At 39.0% G+C, this 19229-nt stretch overlaps 1 protein-coding gene across 3 annotated transcripts; it reads right to left on the minus strand.

Moving 5' to 3' along the window:
- Positions 1-6: 6 nt before the first annotated feature.
- Positions 7-18362, minus strand: LOC111272887 (uncharacterized). 3 transcript variants are annotated; one of them, XM_022854537.2, is made up of 12 exons: positions 18246-18362; positions 15829-15951; positions 13802-14070; positions 12949-13122; positions 12542-12807; positions 10591-11199; positions 9916-9995; positions 9002-9296; positions 3089-3257; positions 2580-2911; positions 841-1128; positions 7-223 (listed from the first exon to the last, which is right to left on the minus strand). In XM_022854537.2, the coding sequence occupies exons 2-12, from the start codon at positions 15896-15898 to the stop codon at positions 61-63; spliced, it is 2715 nt and encodes a 904-aa protein (XP_022710272.1). In that variant the 5' UTR covers positions 15899-15951; positions 18246-18362; the 3' UTR covers positions 7-60. The 3 variants fall into 3 exon arrangements, with proteins under 3 accessions (XP_022710272.1, XP_086829549.1, XP_086829550.1); XM_086973423.1 differs by lacking the exon at positions 18246-18362 and adding an exon at positions 17805-18009; XM_086973424.1 differs by lacking the exons at positions 15829-15951; positions 18246-18362 and adding an exon at positions 15625-15760.
- Positions 18363-19229: the final 867 nt, after the last annotated feature.

Below are 19229 nucleotides of genomic sequence, written 5' to 3' on the forward strand. Positions count from 1 at the left end.
CACGCGTTAATCATGCGTACTAGGTCGTTAGCGAGATGATGCGCTTAATAACTATTATAATTACAGGATGAAGTTTTTCCTGATTAAGTTGATTGAGCTGATAGTGTGGCAATTACTTTCCCGCACCTTAGACTGAAATTTGACGATACAGAGAGTAACGGGATCATAAATTGTCGTGTTGCAGGCAGTATCGCCAGCCTGATACGTTTTGTAGATCCCGTCTCTACAGACAAAGCCAAAAATGAATAATTTTATACTACTCTAAAATAACAACTCGAGGACTATCGTTCAATCCGACAGTATCTACGAACGCGATGATAATTGCTAGTATTAGAACTAATGACTCCTCGAACACTTACTTTTTATAGCCGATGTAAGGACTGGTAGGTATGTACTTAAGTATTAACATTATAGGAAGCAACCGTAATGTACATTTCTACAATGACTTTTTAGGTTTTCCTACATGTTCTACAGCTTCTCGTCTTGCTTGTCTATTCTCTTTCACTTCATTTTATTTATTGTTATCACTCAAGTAGTTGTGTAAATCTTATTCATTCATTATGAAAATGAACATCATATAATTGTATGACATCGTGCGGCCGCAGTGCGTGTGCTAGACAACGAGAAACGAGATCCAAAATGTTAACCGTCGTCCTGTCTTATCTACAATCCATTATTATCGCATTTCTAATCGCTCATAATTTTCTAGCCATATATGGCTAATTATTATATCGCTGGCCTAGAGCTATCTTTGAACCTACAGACATCTTTTGGCTACCACATAGAACGTTTTTTCGCCCTTGAGGCTTTTTATGTGTTGGTACTTAGTGGACTGCGTACCTGGCGTACGGGGAAAGGTTCGTCCTAAACGAATACGGTTTATTGTGCTGCTGCTGCGATTGTTGCTGGAGTTGCTGTTGGTGTGAGTAGGGTCCACCAAGCTGCCAGCTGAAGCCACCGAGCTGCTGAGGGGAGCCCGAAAAGCTCGACTGCTGTGCATTACTGCTGTACTGATTCGAGCCATTCGGACTCGGAGTGGGGAAAGCTAGAACGTCGAGATGAGCTCCTAGCCTGTTTCCAGCGGATGACGATAGTATTGAATTCGCTTCGGCAGGACTGTTCCGTAGACTGGAAGTCATCCACATAATTACACCGTACACAAAGCTAAAATACATACCACATACTTAACAATGTTAAAGGACAACGACAATAATAAAAAAAACAAAACAAACAAGTTCGTACATGCACTAGTGCACAGCCATTTAAGCTAGCAAAAATATCGACTAAAGTGATTGAAAAATTAAGCAGGACAGATAGTAGAAATCTCAATGATATTTTCTGGTTTGCCATATGTTCTCCTTCCTGAATGCTTTCCACATCTGTCTTTCTTGTTCTTTCTATCAGTTCAGGTATGTCCTAGAAATAAACGGGAGTGAAGTAAGGTTGGTTTGCAGAAAAGCCGACCAAGCGAGAAATGAAAATTCGTTTAGACAACGAATTGATTTTCGTCATCAGCTGCCAGTTCGGGCCGAATAAACTAAACAAAGAACTGCTGTATTGAAGAGACGATGAACAAGGATGCTAACAACGTTCAAAGCTATGCCCATCTCTATGATAGAATTTTGTGGAAAAAAACTCGCCTCAAACGCATGTATATTTGTCGGGGACGCCATACAACCACATATATGTGTATATCTATGTAAATTTATCTGTATCTATATAAAGAACAGAACAAATATAGGAAAAGGTTTCAGTTCAATCTATGGAGGCCTTCATATCATCCCTGAGCTATGCAGGCCTTCTATTGTCCATCGCTAATGTACTCAACCCTTCCTAATGTATTCGAAGCTTGCTGCAAGCTCTAAACAAATCGCGCATTTCTTAACACTTAAATTTTCCAGAAATGTGTATGTATTAGGAAATAACTCCATCATTACCGATATCTTTTTCGGTGTTATATAGATCATAAAGCGTCGACGTGTTCAGCAATTTTTACAATAAAAAGCATTCTCACAAATAGCACGAACTTATTAGCACTTTATAATTACTAAAAGATGAAAAATATTTTTTTAGTGGCAACGGATTCTCTTATCTTAAGTTGACTCACCGAATGAAACACTTAAGATTTTACATATAAGTGCAAACATTTCAGCGTAAGTCCATAAGTTTAATACCGCTATATAAGAACAATTATAGAATAAAGCAACTAAAACTGGCGACAGCCGGTTATGGCGGCGTCGGTAACACAAGAAGCCCGTAAATTTATATAATAGAACGTTGGAGTTAATTTAAATACTTCAACATTTCCAACTAAATGTGTGTAGTATAAGTATGTGCTTAAGATAATATTCGCAAGCAGATGTCTTCCTAAAGTAGTTCAGACTGTATGAAAACAAGTTCACGTAAGCATACGATTAATAGTCATGTCCTTTCGATAGAAAGGAACAGTTTTCTACTTTTGGCGTATTCGAATATCAAGGACGCATATTGTAAACCTTCGAAGAACCAAAAGGTCATACATTTTAAAGCTGGCAAGCACATGCACACATACACACACACATACGCACACTTGCACTCACAATGGGTACTGGTTTTGTTGCTGTTGCTGCTGCTGCTGCTGCGGGGGCTGATGTTGGTGGTGTGTCGTCTTGATGCCGTTGGCTGCGCCGTTTGCGCTTGCCGTACCAAGTGGATAAGGAGAATGGCCAAATGAAGGCGTCGATGCGCGACTGCCATGGGTGAGACTGGCTACGTTGTTCATTCCACTCGCAGCGTACAATACATTCTGGTTGAGGGCACCCAGTGTACCAGCCTGCGGGTTACCTGGGTTTGGCGCCATGGTCATGCCACCAGGAGCTGTCCGAACACTGCTACGCGAAAACAGCTCGGTTAGTTCATCGATAGGGGACACCTGTAATAATAGCACAGTCAACGAGAACGACTTCTGCGTCAGAATGTAAACCATACAATTTCTAAAGATATTGCTCTTAGACCCTATTAATGATCAATAATTTCCACTTATAAAGCAAGCTAGGGCACAAAACTATCTAATAAAACACTTAGAAATCGCGCAGTGCGTACCATGTACCTGTTTTGTGATGGACCGAGCTGGACCTGACTGAGGACGTTCAACGCGTGTCGATGATCTTAACTTTTGTTGAGGGGTGAAAACCATTTGGGGAGTGTGGGAGCCACCGGTCGGGACTGAGTCGCTGAATGCCCCAGGTCGCGATGTAGGCCTGTTCGTGAATGCACTCCTGGAAGATATGTAGTTTTAACAAAAGAAATACATATTTATTTTTCAATTTATTTCCTTTTGAAGCCAACCGAAACGACCCAAAGACAACAGAAAAAACAGAACTGAGTCCGTTTTTTTTGCTAAGCAATGCGTAAATGAGGTGGTCAATCACCTTTTCATTCCTTAGAAGAGCTGGTTAGAAGAGCTGGTTACCTTAGACAGCCACTTGCATCATATTTGCTTGTATATCCCTACATAAGATGAAATGATCGTAGACAATAACATTTAAAATGTATTTTACAAAGCATGTGTAGTGAGGCAGACTGTAATCTAAGAAACCCAATCTGTACCTAGTTATAACTAACTATATTAGTTGATAATAAACAGCAAATTTAATTTGAGTTAAGATCATCACGGAATAACATCAATTCAGTGGCTTCCATCGTATTTTGTTTGACCTGTTTTTCAGAGTATTCGATATATTTACCACAGGGACATAAAACTCTTTCAAAGCAATCTCCACTGAAAGTGAACAGAATCTAAAATTCGATCTTTGCCACTGTTAGTAAAATTTTCAGGGAAGCCAGAGGTGCAATAGTGTTTATTATTTAAATTGTAGTTGCCCCTTCGGGCAGCTCTGTTGCATCGTGGAATGATTTGATCGTGCCCATGCAACCTCAACAGCGATAATGACAGTTGATCGGTTTAGCTTTAGCCACAGCGCGCTACTAGGACAGCCTCCATGCCCATTCCTGTAACATAAAACCAGTTGCAACCACACAGTTGTTCATAGCTAATCGAAGCAGGCTTCTTTTATACATACACGGGCACGCAGTCGGCATTTCACAGAGTTCGCATTAGAACTGCGGTAAAATTTCTCAAGTATACGACCGGTTTCGACCAAACAACTTCCTTTTATAGCTATAGCTAACACTATCCCTTACTTGAAGCTAGTTGATTGCATCGGAAGCAGTTGATTCCAAAACAGATGATCGTGTGCAGACGTTGCTGCCGCAGGGTTTAGTAAATAAAATTAGGGTTATCTAGCAACGCGTAAAAAGGAAGACCCGATTTTATTTAGCCTGCCTTGCAATTTATTTTCATTTATATGAAAATAATGACCGACATCATTGCCTAGTGTTCGTTGGGTATCACAAGCTATCTGTACTTCGAATTTCAATATTCATCTCAATACTTCCCAGCTAATATCACATTTTAAGGAGATTCCAGCAGTAAATTTTGCTTGAGCGGCCTTAGCTCTTTTTGTGCGTCTCGTTAGATAGGTATGCCAAACTTCACAGCAAAATAAATATTTCGGGAAAACTATACTGTTGCAAAGTTTAGCGCACAATTCTTTTTCCTTATGGTAAAATGGACATATGGTGTTTAATATGAGCCCTGCAGATCTAATATGGATATCGAAATTTACGTTTGCGACCATTATTGCGTCGAAGTCCCTAACAGCTGTGACTATAAGAATAAAAAAAACCGTCCAAAAAGAATAATCGTATATTTTTTTAATTATCCGCATACAAATGGTATTATGTATATTTGGGCACATTGCGCTTATTGTTTAAAGTAAATATTTGGAAACTCCAAAGGTATAAGCGTCGTGTACACTGAAAACGCCAATAATTTTCATCAAAATGGACTGTTCTATCAATCGTTATCATTCTACTGTTTGACTCATGTCGAAAAACCGTATTCGTCTCTTTTTATTAGCATAAAGTCATTATCAACCAAAAGCTTAGGAAAATCGTAGTAAATGCATCGCAGGATCATGCATTATTAGAGCAAATTACCCACTTAAAACTTATTGGATTGCAGTAGATTCTTCTTTGTCAGCCTATAAAAGGTGTTGATCCAATATTCCCCGTATGGTAAAGAAATTACGTCATATGCGCTGAACCAAAGGCTTTATTCAATAAAATCGTTCATTGACTACATATGCAGACGATTCAGGATAGCGACCTGACGTTATTTGTGCTGAAATTCTCCCCATCGTTATGCAGATGGAGATCATTATTGCAGAAGCACGGAAGTACTTAGGAGCAATGGCTTATTCTTACGAGCGCGTGGATGTTAGCCAGAGAGGCTTCTTATAAATAAATAGAATCATGAAGCCAAGGATAAAGTCTGGTATAGGAACATGATTGATTCTGCTAGTAGACAAAGTAAATCCTCTGCTGGGCTCCATATTATAACGGATTTCTACATGCGTAATTTTCACTGCTGCATAATATCAGCTCGTGTTTTTCATGAAACGCACATATGCTCTATTTGAATTGCATACGTTTTCAGATTTATAGGTTTGACGATTTTGAGTTTTTTTTTGAAAGACTATTCGGATTCTGCTAGTTCGTGATAGGATACACGCTTAACGAAATTCGAACCTATTATTGAGGCTAAATTCATATTCAGGTTCAAGCGCATGGTTCTAAAACTACAGTTTTTTTTTCGCTGTTAGGTATTCTATCAGACGGCTGGCTCCGAGCACGAAACGAAGTATTCAAGGCCCTAGATCACTATGTATCATTCAGGTTTAGTATACAAATACGTTTCCAACTACACCATCACGGGGAATGATACTGAAGTCGTACCATACGTTTAGAAAAAAAATAGTGTTAGGTTAAGTGTAATTTATGAACCTTATGTGTGAGGTTATCTTTGTATCATTTGTACCATACATGGTATTTTTTACATATTTTTTTAACTACTGGGCACTTTAAAAGTCTAAGCCAAGGAAACGGTTCTCTTATTGTTATCAGGACATTTGTGATCTAGATCATTTTGCCCAACCATTCAACTCAAAACTAATTTGAACACTTCTATAGCATTGATTCAGCATTGATTATACTTAAGCAAGTGATCAAACTAAGTTTAGCAAAATCTCATCTGCGAGAGCCAATAGAATATGTATTTGTTGAAAAACACCATTACAAAAATTCCAAACAACACTGCTTTAATATTAAAATATAATGGCTAAAATAGGCTAAATACATCGCTTTGTTATCGCATGTTAGAATGATACAGGTAAAGATACTTCTCGTGTATCATTTTTCTGACGTACCTGCATTCGTAAATACAATCTTGAAATAATCACTATGGGAGCATTACATCAACCATTTTGACTTATAGGTCAATTTTAAAATAACAAATTTTTTGAGAGGTCTTTTGACGAGAATTCTAACTGCCATACCAACCAGAGACGCCTGTCCCTGGATCACGATCCCAACAAAAAATAGTTTAGCGATCACTACAGATCACCTCCGCGACTCCGATCCGAGCTATGATTTGACTATTTAAATATTGACTACTTGTGAGTGCATTTAGAGGATAAAAACATGACATTTAGCTGCTAAGTGAGTATTAAAAAAACATAAAAGAATCGCAGGTACTGTAGAGGGGACACACGCTACTATCTAAGCGAGCTTCTTTAGAAGGTTGTGGGTCAGCCGGTTTTTTGCGAGCCCTCCGGTTCCCGTTGAAAGCATCAGCATGGCGCTAGACTTACATGATGGGTAGGCGAAGAATCTTTGTAATGAACTTCAAAAGCTGGAGGATGCTGTTGTAGATTCTCGGTTGGCTGATGCTGTCATGAGTGTGTTTTGTCCTCATGCGTTGATAATGTCTGCGCACCTCGTCATCTTTTCATCTGTATGACATCCTCATGTTTCCTTGAACTAAACGAACAGAATAGTCCGTACGTTAACCCGTCTTCTTTGTTGTTTGAGATATCAACCCAATACATCTGAAATCTCGGTCCTGATTAGGGTACACGGGTTCAAGGCAAACTTGGACAATTTTACGCGCAAATATTTTTGGTGGCGTCCGAGTCTTAAGGTCGATGAGCTATGCCTTCAGGCCAAGAACGTCCGTCGCCCAATCATATCAATGAGCCTTTTCAAATCAGCGGCGGTGAAATAGGTGTTATCTAGGCCCATCCCGATAATCGGAATTTCGATCTAAATAACAATGTCGTGATTTTTCTGCCATATCGCCTTGGGAACAATTTGCTCGCCTCAGACGCGCGTGAGACCAATAATTCCAACATGAAGCAAACTTTGAAGCTCTTCTCCTTTTCCACAATTGACGCCCTCCTGGTTGCAGATCATGCAGCGGCTTGTTAACCACTAATTGAAGCCGGCAGAGCCCCATGTGAAGTGAATGCTACAAATGTAAAAATTATCGCAGTGGCTGGCCTGTATGAGAATCCCAGCTGTTTAAGTCTTCAATGAATTACCTGGTTACATAATTATCTCGATGCGTCAGCAGATACATCAGTTTGAGCACTATGTAGTGATTTCTCAAGTTTAGTTTTGAGCAGAGCTCGTATTTTTAGGATCTGCTCATGCATATTTTAACGGCTACAGAACGAGTCCTATTTTAGTACCAGGCTTTTAATTCTCCAATAATGTGTTGATGAATCGCTCTTTTGGTTCAGCCCAAGGTGCCGTTTTCAGTTTGAGATCGTGCACGGTGAAAAAAACACTTGTGACAAAAGGAAAAGTTTACTTGACACATGGGACAGCAGAAGTAAATTCGTGCCGTCCAGCGTAACTTACGTTAAGTGGCCAGGTTGTCTAGTTGCTGTTCAGAAGGTGTGCACTGACGCTTGGTAAAACTAAGTCAAGTGCAGTTGTTGATCTTTGCTCCAGTAGTAATCACGTCGTCGATGTGAGATACAAGACGTCAGAAACTCGAGTTGATTAAGTTGTATTCTAGAAGTATGTTCCAAAAGTACAAGTTATTATCAACCAAGTTTAATTTAGCTTTCGTCGGTTAAGAATTGCAGTTCCGCGCGGTGTGACTTCCTGCTGCTTGCTATAACAGCCGTTTGTGTGGTCTTCACCTGTTTGCAAGAAAATGCCTTAGAGATGGCACTCATAGGTGCTTTTCATCTAGTCTAGCCAATTCGGCTGAACTGAACGGTCTACGTTTTAAATCGAGTGTTTACAATTGACTGTTGATTGCCAACTTCAGATGGAAGTGATGGTCGGCCATTACCCTACCCCCCAATTTTTTATAGCAAACAAACGTACTATAATGTTGCCTCAAATGTTTTAAAGAAGATCTCTTCAAAATGAAGACTCTAAACACGGCAAGTCTAGTCTTAGAGACCCAAGATGAGTTTTGTGCAGATCCACAAAAACAAACATAAAAATAATTATGTTGTTTATGAGACACACATTTTGAGGTCATCTCAAGGTAAAACACTTCATTTGAATTTAACTAAAATAGCCTAGCTGAAATAAAGCTCGCGTAAATAAGTCCATAATAATATTCAGCCTCATTTGAGAAATATGAAAGTTTCATGGTAAATTTATTATTGTACATCATGAGCCGCAAAGTGGCCGACGTTAATCAAAACATCAAAAGTAGATTGTTGTAAATATAGTTTGTTTAAGTACGGGCAGTAGAACGAGGCGAGTACGTATGCAGCTAATGGGTGCAAATCATAACGCAAATTGTAACAACAAAACGTTTCGTCTCCGATTATTAGAAAATCATTTTTGCATATATAAGTTTATTAGACTTTAGTCAATACAGCACTGGAAGTCTTATTATCCGCGGCGTTGGTGCCCATATGTACAATACATCAATTTTAACCAGTGTCGGCGCAATAAATATCTGATTCGCAAATGTTGCCTCATTTATTGAAGACAAAAGGATACTGTGACGAGTATGTTTTATGTAACTTAATAGGTTAGATCTAACAACAGAAATTATTATTAGGTTTTACCCACTATGAATTGAACGTACCACCCTGGAGAAGTACTGCTGTTGCTGTTACTGTTGTTACTGCCTTTATAGGTGAGTGTAGCTCCTGTGCTTCTAGCATTGTCAGTAAAGAGAGCTGGATGCGCAGACTTTGGCCGATTGTTGCAACTAATACTCGCACCCGCACTGGTGATGCTATTATAGCTGAGAGCACTGTTGGCGTGATTAGCGCTGAGATGATGTCCCTCTTCGTACAGAAATGATGGTGGGGGCTCCGTTAAACCGTTTGTCATAACGTTGACGAATATGCACGCGCCCAGCTCACATACGGAAGCGTCTAATTATAAGATCCATTCAGTATAAAGAAAACAGCCAAGAAATCGAAATTAGATTCGGGTAAGGAATTTCAACTGCCGCATAACATAGACAAGGAAAGCCAAATTGCTTGTGTGCGTAAATGCGTCGGACTATAAAATAAGTACAATCGGAACGTGAAAACTGTCAATCGATTAGAAACAATGCTCTAAAAAAGTTTCTAGTGATATGGTAAATAAAAAAGCCGAGTGAACTATTGACATGTTTTTCATCGATAATTAACTGAAAAATTTGTTTTTTTCTAGAAAGATCTCAGCCTCAGGGTCAAGGTTTGCGCTACAATAGGGACTACTTCTAATACTATAGGTAGAGAGTGTTATTACGATATTCCCATACTGCTTAAACGTAATTTAACAATAAATTCATACTCATTTTTAATTTAAGTTGCGAACTTATATCAATAATACTTTATAATCTATATTGCATAAAAAACCGCGTTCGGAGGAATTTATAGAAAATATAAAAAAAGCTCCAGCCGCTCCTTATATAGCAAACTCCTATTTTTATAAGTTGTGCCTTCGCAGAAACTGCCAATTATAAATATAAATTTTAATGTAGGCGTCGCCATTTTGATTCTTTACCGAGTAAAGATTCACCCACGAAGGTACGTAGCCTACTCTGAAACACGGGACTGCGCACACACCAAGGATCCTGCGATGGACTGCGTAGGTTGTGAAGGTCAGATGAGGGCATGTTTGAAAGCAACAGAAGAAAATGTTATACAGTAATTATATGTACACTCGGCCGCGACTGCATTCGCCTGTTAGTTAGTCTCAACATACATACGACAATCAATATTTCTAAAGAATATCAAACGCGACATCCTTAATAGCCAGTAAACACAATCGCGAATCTGAACGGATTCTTAAGACTAAGGATATATATCGTTTTTCTGTATTTTTCTTCTAGCAGCCCAAGCGAAACTGATTTCAACTCCAGAATTTCGCTTTACTTGTAACCGCGCGACAGATCTTTAGACTAGCTCTTAATGAAGCATACGTAAAAGCAATATTACCCCAAAACACAAGAAAGCTTAGAGGCAGCTTCACATTTTTTACATAAAATATTAAACTTCATAGTCTAAATAAGGAGACAGAAAGAAATTCGCACATCCAAAGGATAGAACTTTAAGCTTTTAAATTAGTGACAACTTTTTTGACTTTTACAACGGGCAAGTCAAATTTCATAGTGGCGACAACTTTCCTGGTGCGTTGGTCAGGCAAAAAAACGCCGCCGGGCTGTCGCAAGGTACCTACGGGCTGTGTTTGGCTCGCTCATTGAGTAGATCAAGTATGTCGGGCCGAAGATACATCGGATACGCGAAGCTGTCTGGAATTCCCGGAGTCGCTAAGGATGCTCTGGCACCGGAAAAAATAACGGAGGGGTCGCTTTCCTTGAAGGATAACATCTGCATGGGATTCGTAATTACAGTGGCTGATGATCTAGTCCCAATAAGGTGAACGCTTGACCCATCGACATTACCATGATCGTTGTTTGTCATTTCGTCGTCATCGATCGCGTCGTCGTCGTCGGCATCATCGTCTCCATCTTCTTCTTCCTCTTCGACCCTATTCTGGAAGGTAATACCGTAAAGTGATGGAAAATCGATGTCATCGTCGCCGGCACCCTCATCATCGTCGTCGTCATCCTCTTCTTCCTCTACCTGTGCGTCGTTGTCGTTATCGACAACCATAACAATACCATCGTTCTCACCGCTGCCAGTCTCTTTGTTGTTCGTACAACAATTATTATCGAGATCTTCTTTGCTCCCGTTGTTTTTTGAGATACAACAGCTCGCATTTTCGGACGCATTAACAACATTTTCAGTTACTAACTCGACCGCTTCATTTTCACAAACATCATTCCTGTTAACAAATTTGCGAAAAAATTCTTTCTCATCATCAGATGGTTAGTCGTATCGTACAAAATTCAAACCCTCTGAAATTTACAAGCCTTGAGTGCGATTAAAAATGATCTTAAAGCCAATACATTCTGAAGCAAATGACATTTTTATGACCCTCGAAATGAAAATGCATTATCCAGTTAATTTTACAACCCATTATTAGTACATCATTTTGGAGGATTCGTTTATAGAATTAGATAAATTTTAAATTAGCGTACGTATCCTACCTCTCCAAAGTTTTCACTGAACACAGAACAAATATATATAACGAATATAAGATGAAAACACAGTTGTTCATCGCCTTGCATACCCATCTTTGAAGTCCGAAATGATAGTAAAATTTTGTGACTTACACAAGAGAAATAGGTTTGTCGCTTTCTAACGCATTCCAGTGGAAACCAACGACCATTAAAGAACGAAATTTAAAAAACCCTGATGCAAGACAAAAACGGCCATTGCGTATGCGTTAACCTCCTACCAAAGCTGCTAGAAAGAATAAAGCATTGCTAAACCAGTGAAGAGTATATAATGGACTAACTACACAGTGATAACACCGCATGTCACGTGTTAGTCTAAGATAAGTCTTTTGCTTTAACGTGAGAGCATCACTAATTGCTTCGGAGTCTAGCAGTTAATCGTCGCTCAGTTGCTCTCAGAAGTATTTTTAGGTATAAGTTTCTGATTAGTAAGTGATTTAGCCTACCATATTTCGGAAGTAAACATGACATTATAGCCATTTTGCCTTGGCATGTTCTGATTTTAGACATTTACTCTTAGTCGTGTACCTTTTTTTGGTGGCCTCGGTCAGTGTATCAATTTTTTTTTTTTAGAATAGTTGAACATACGTTCATATACGCAGTTGACACGGGTGATAACTGCAGATGACAACGGACTTTAATATTGTAATTGCACTTCAATGAATGGATACGCTAGTCATTGTTAATAAACTAACCTCGATAAGTAGTTTTTTAACCATTATAAACGTTCCAGTAACCATTCGGTGTACTTGTTTTCTAGGCCTTCTTCGTTACAAACTTCCATACTATCGGAATTAAATAGCCGGATATACAACTTGCCCAATCGGCATGTACCTCGTTGCGATTTTCGTCAACCTCTCTACTTTTCTGCGTTTTGTTTACGTTAAAAAGTGACTACAGACGTTTACAACGAAGATAGGTAATAACAATAACGATGGTAAACAATAAAGATGAGATAAAACAAACGCTTTGGAATTTGTTAGTCTATAGTTGCTTTCCAGCATAATAAGCTGAGAACTTCAGCGACAAGTTGAATAGATTACACACCCAGACACGATTAAGTAGCTATGCTCGTTTTGAAGATCATTCGCGGAATAGGAGTCGACATCGGTTACTAATTTTTCATCTTCCGACTCATCAGAACACCTAATTAAGACCGAAGAGGAGTTTTCGACTTTATCCCGGTGACAAATGTTATCTTTGCCGTCTTTACGGCCTTTTCGCCCTTTATTAACTATTGTATTGAGGCAGTCAGGTTGTCCAAGGCAACACTTGCCTGCTTTCATGACCTTTGCACAGACCAAGGAATGACCCTGTAATAAACAATTTAAATCGCACACAATACTAATATTAGTAATATCGAGGGTCAAGAATTGGTGAGTCGGGTCCTGACTGTGCAGTATATCAGTATATCGGTATCCCGCATAAAAAAGATGGGCCTTACGTGCAGGTACCTTTCCGTTGATAGAAGGGGTTGGTTTGTGAGGTGAGTTCGGCACGCTATTGTTTTTTTTGATTCCCGGGTTGGAATTGGTAGATTTTCGAGACTGGCGACTTGATTTTAGGCCACGACCCTGACGATTTCTGCAATGCTTTTGCGGACGGTTTTGCATTTGGCTATCATCATTCTAAAAATGCAGTTCATACAGTAGAAAGGACAGCCCAGAAATGAGAAAATTACCACATATCATATTGTTTAAATGATGCAGCCAGGAGTTATCAAAAAAATAAGACACAATAATTGTCAACATCAAAAACTGTGCGACAAACTCATAAAACAAGCTTCGGGCTTTTTTTTTGCTTTTATTGTTTGTGGTGTTTTCTAATAAATTAAAAAAAAAAAAAGAATATAAAGCAGTCGCTATTCTCTAACCTTCGTTATAGTTTAAAAAAAGTAGATGTGACATAGAGAATAGCGCATTAAAAGGTTTAAAGTCCTATTTTTAACAGCGGCGCCAGTTACTTTTGCCGAGTTCGGACTGATTTCCCGCGAGTCTTATCTAAGCCTAATTGACATATGCATTGTGTTTGTCAATAAGGCTGACACGATAATCGCCGACCCAAACGAAGATGATAATGCTGCGTCTGTCAGCTGATATTGAAGACTAGCAAGGTGGTCTTAGTAAACTGAGCCCATACGTAAGCAAACTACACGTTGTAGACGTGCATACATAGGAATTGCCGTTGATACAAGGCAAAATTTTTTAAAATATGATTTTGAATTCAGAATACTCCAGATATTCGTAAGTTTAGTAGACAAATGCGTTACTACCGAGCAACCATGACGACGACCATAGTTAAACTCACTTTTTCTTCTCTACGCAGGTCTGACAAATGTTTGTTGCTGCAGCTTTTGCCATTACTAGAAGTGTCGTTGTTGTTATTTGAGTCGCTGTGCCTGCCAGATTTGTCCATTGTAGTAGTCTTCGTCGAGCTCGCCACAGGTTCAGATGAGCGTTGCCCCGCAACCTTCCCTTCGGTCAAGTCTTTCATCCAACGCTGTTTTGCTAAATGCCAGCAACCGACTGCCAAAGCCAACACACCAATGCCAACGGTGGCAGCGGTTAGCCTATTTCCTAGAAGCAAAAACCAGTGGAACGATTTGACTACTTGTATTTGAATTACAACGCACATGTGTTGTTATCTACCACTGGAGCAGGTGACATATATATGCGGCTTTGCACCAACCTACTTTACACTGAGTGTTTTATACTCACAAATGTTGCGCAGCAAGTAGATAAATAATCAGAAATAAATTTACTGTTATCAAGGGTGATAGAATCGGCGAAGTAAAAATGAGTGACTTGCTGAAGATCATCATTGCCTCGTGTACAACAAAAGAAGAACGTAAGAGCAATATGAGAATAACAACGATACTTACAGCCCATTTCCTCAGCAATACGACAGTAATTCAAATGTTAAGGAATCTTCTTGAATTTGGTTTTAAAAAAGGTTGCAGTTATCATCCGACACAATATCGACCGCCATTAAAAGCTACTCCTAGAGGGCTCTCCTAAAAGGCTTTCAGTTAGATAAAGGTACTTGCGTTGCTTTGTCTACTTACCATACTATGTATATCAAAGTACTACTTATGAATTTAATTAAGCGGGAACAAAATGCATTTTATATGAAACATGGTTATTTTTGATGGAATCATACCCAAGCCCACGATTTGATCGAAATGGTAACTTGACCAATCTAAGCTCCTTCGATGGCTCTGTGCATGCTTGCAAACTTTAGGTACTCCAAGCAAACTCCTAATCAAACACACACGAGCCTATTTACGGTATGTCATACTATGAATGTGTTTTTTCCACTTATACGACTGGCGATCATATCTTGTGCAATAGTATTGTCAATAAGTCACATGTCCTACGATTTTTTTGTGTTATGTTTGAGTTTTTCTAATGTTGATACCCCTATATTGACATGTGATCTATTTTTAACGAAGTCGCACCAAACTGAACATTGTTCGTATTTGGCTTATTAGGTAGTTATATCGGTGCGCCCGAAAGTAGTCCAAATTATGTCGAAAAATTTTGGTGTAGTTCGATAATTTCTTAACTTGAAAAGTGCCCAGTCGGCTTTATCAAAATGTGTGTCACAAGGAAGGCTTGCATACCTATACACTCCAAGTGATTTACATTTTTTATGAGTAGTTCTGGTGGAAGCAGAAGAGCTGCATCTGAGACAAAAATGCGTAGTCATCTAGCGAAATTGGCTTCTTAAAGTAGCCGTCAACCAAATCACGCTAATTAAATTGCCAGGTCTTCCCTGTTTGTTGAAATACATGCCTTATAAGTTAAAAATTGAGCGTCTTCTACATAACAGATTAAAAACCTGACTTTTCGATCTAAAAGGACATCAAATGCTTAATCTATTTATCTGCATCGAAACCATTATTTAGACATATATGCGAAGCCTCCAGGTAAAAAATAATAAAGATATACATTGTTCCAGGTGTATACTGGTTAATTTTAGTAACAAGGAAAAACACTCAAGGGTCATATATGCAACGCTAAATTATTTTCTCGTTCTTGATTATTATATCGTTCTAAATATTTATTTTATTATCATTATGTTAATAACCTTTCACCTGGAGTTTCTATTTTATATCCAATGAATTTTACCTGTGCGAGCAGAGATCAATTTGTGAGCTTCTGCCACAACTGAACACCGGCAGTCAGTGACGAAACTTAGCCACAATTCGACGTGTTTACCATGAAAGCGGTCTTTGCGTTGTTACTATCAGAAAAGAGGTTGGTAGTATATGCAATAAGGTATGATGTGTAACTAAGATTTTGAAGACACTGATGCGAATAATGAAAACCAACCAGTTCCAGCCCTCGTTCCAAAGGTTGTTCCAAAGGAAACGAAGGTATCTGAGATCCACCAGGCGGTCATAAAACAGCAAATGCCTTGAAATACAGCAGCAGTCACCACCACCGCGAAGCCACCTGTAATACACATAGTGAGAAATACTTAAAAAGGCAAATACAGAATAGTAACTCAAAATTCAACATGAGGGAAAAAATCATCGATCAGGTGGCAATCATCTTCGTGCCAGTAACTGCTTTCATAGAACTTGGAAGCGTGAAGGGAGGAAATTCGTATTCTTGTCACGATTCTCTGACATATGAAACTATTACTTGAGGCGCTTTACTAGTATTTATATTGGGCTGTTACAATATTTTGCATTACGAATATACTTAAATATGAGAAAGTATGACAACTGCAGGACGAAAGCAGGTATTCAATGCGCTGTATTGATGCTGATGTTAGCTCTGGTTGCATCTTTCCGCCTCTGAACTGAGCAACGAAGCTGTTATGCAATAGGCGTTAACACTGCAGTAATAAAAATGAGTCCAACACGAATAGATTTCAATAGGATGAGATACGTTATCAAAATGTATTCAGATCGAAAGGCAGGAGAGCACTGAAGAAAAAATAAATTCCTTCTTCGGCAAAGCACGGAGATACGAACCCAAGAGCCACAACGGTTAATCCTACAGCTTCCATTGTAGGGGGACGTTACTTAAATTATTTAGTGAAATTGCATGCAGGACAAGATCCACTCTTTTACTTACAGGCGGAGTTTACAAAATAGTACGTAAAATGATGAAGGCAATCAAAGACACTGTAATTGATACAACCATTATGGAAAGAGGATGCGACGGTAATAAGCGTGGTACAGGGTGATGTTACTCGTGGGTGCAGACACCAGACTGTGGCAGTTTCTTCCCATTCTACTGTAGTCTTAATGAGCCTATGAAATAGTTAGGACAAACGCTGGATGAATTAGCTGAAGCACGCACAGACTTTGGAAGCACTCTATTTTTTGTATCCGGAAAAATAGGCACCAACACAGGCTATACACACTTACTGCCAATGACACTACCTGTATTTTAGGTAAAAAAAAACTTGGATACTAAGTGTATCCTCTACTATCAGCTGACGATACATTAGGTACAACATAAGTACCATCTTTTGTTGACTTAAAAAGACGGCAAGGTTGCCATGTAGATTGTACGGTGCTAAACATAGGATAAGTGGATTAGAAACAACTATATCGCCACACATTGAATATTAAAAACGCTAGTATAATACTCGGACATAGTATTTTTAAAGAGCCTGAGTAGTTTTAACTGACAATAAAATATGAAGGGCTAGAAAGTGCATTCTCTTGCATACATTTTGCAGGTTCGCTGTTGTTAGATTTTTAGGCATTTATGAATATTCTAAAGTAATGATTAGACCTGTTACATAAGTATGACAGAATATTCACATTTTACCTAAATTGATTCAATGTCAATGTACTGAAAAGCGGGTCGTGGCTTCACTAAGACACTCTTTTACTGTATTAGGCTCTTGGAAGCTGTACAATATTTGGAGTAAATTCATAAACATAAACCAAGAACTACGTTATATCAGTTGCCACGAAGCGTCACCCAGGCCCGACGGCGCTTAGAGCAGATTGTACGTCGACTTGTTAAACGACCTCGTGCAACCTTTCAGGCATTTTGAAGCCTCGAGTAAAACTAACAAATTGCTTTCTTTGAGATACCTGTCTTAGAGATAGAGCAGTTGAAATTGACAACGAGTTCTAAATGCCAACGAAAGGCAAATGCATTGTCATTCTTGCGTTTATACGAGCCCGCAAAGCTGAATTTTTTACGAGCCTTATGAGATGATGACATGTTTAAATGCAATTACTTATTTCCTGCGCAGAAGATCATCAATTTATGAAGCACTTTTAGACTACCTTTTGGGAACACTTAGATTTGATGGTATGACTCGCCTGTTGACTTACCCAATCCAGCACAGGGACTCGTTCCTGAGGGATCTTTCACAAGACGGATACCAACAAGAGACGATTAATTTGATAGCAAAGAACCTAACGACAAATTTAGCACCAATTTGTCGCTGTGTTCGATTGGGTGGTCTCCGACTTCTTTCCCGCGAATGTTTTATTTTTCCCTTTCATTGCTACGCTGCAAGTAATAGGGTAGTCCGCAAATGATCGTCTGCTTCGAATTCGGCGCCTATCGACCTCAATGCCGACCCGTTGTGCAGGTTTCTTTATTGACTGCATACTTTAAGAATCCCTGCCTTTTCACATGACTCGATTATCGTATTGTCTCCATATCAGTTTAAGTAATATATATATATATATATATATATATATATGTATATACATATATATACATATATATATATATATATGAGAAGCGTGTGCAGTTTTTACATATACCTTGATATTCGCAAAATTGTAGCTGGTTTTCGCTTACGACGAAAACAGGCGCCAAACGCTGTCGTGGTAAAGTCAGAGAAAAGGATATGCATAGGTATCAACCAATTATCGCACGAATGGTGGCACATGTACAAAAAGTAGATGCAATATGTAGCGTACCTGCTCTACTTGTGTGGGCAATCGGGACGTTACTTGAGATACCTTATCCACAAGCTATCTGCCGTCGCTTGTGGCGCTCCTCGTGTTGCACCACTTCACAGAATTCTGGCATGCTATGTTGTTTCTGCGTATGCGTTGAATGCAGTGTCTAATATGCATTAAAGCCAAACATCATGGTGAAAGTGCACGCGCCCAACATGTGCTGAACTGGGCAGTGTAAGTGGACACCTTAACGCGTTAACCCTCGATTGATTACGGCGTCTCCTAAAGACATTTCGTTCAATTTCAGTGCAGATTCTATGATTTGTTATTTATACCCAATGACAGATTGGTGAAGTTTACATTCATAGTTCTCGTCACGATCATTCATTGGTGACGCATCACCACTCTAGCCTGTTACTGTTCACGCTTGGCTGGGAAATTGGAAGGCACCATAAAGTTTGATATCGCGCATTTCGCATTAGTATGTTCCCATGACAACAAATCGCGTTATGTCATATACATTTTTATTGCATTTGAATGAACAAAAAATGCCGGTGTATGCCGGTAGATACACTGGAAGACCTTTTAAGTTTTGACAACGTTTCCTTATGCCCTCAAAAACCGAACAGCGGTATTGTGGTTGTACGTCAGTTGGGTAAAATGAGTTCGAGTCCATAAATAGTCACGTGATATTCCAATAATACTTGGGCCGCTTAAAATATAGGCTAGGTCTGAATGGAGGGTTTGTGCAACAAAAAGCACAAGTTAAAGGAATACATTTTTTAGAGAAAAATTATAACAGGACCCGTAAAACAACACATGTATGAGGAATCAAACAGATCA

This window comes from Varroa jacobsoni, unplaced genomic scaffold (assembly GCF_002532875.2).
Source record: "Varroa jacobsoni isolate VJ856 unplaced genomic scaffold, vjacob_1.0 contig03681, whole genome shotgun sequence".
NCBI classification, from domain to species: domain Eukaryota; kingdom Metazoa; phylum Arthropoda; class Arachnida; order Mesostigmata; family Varroidae; genus Varroa; species Varroa jacobsoni.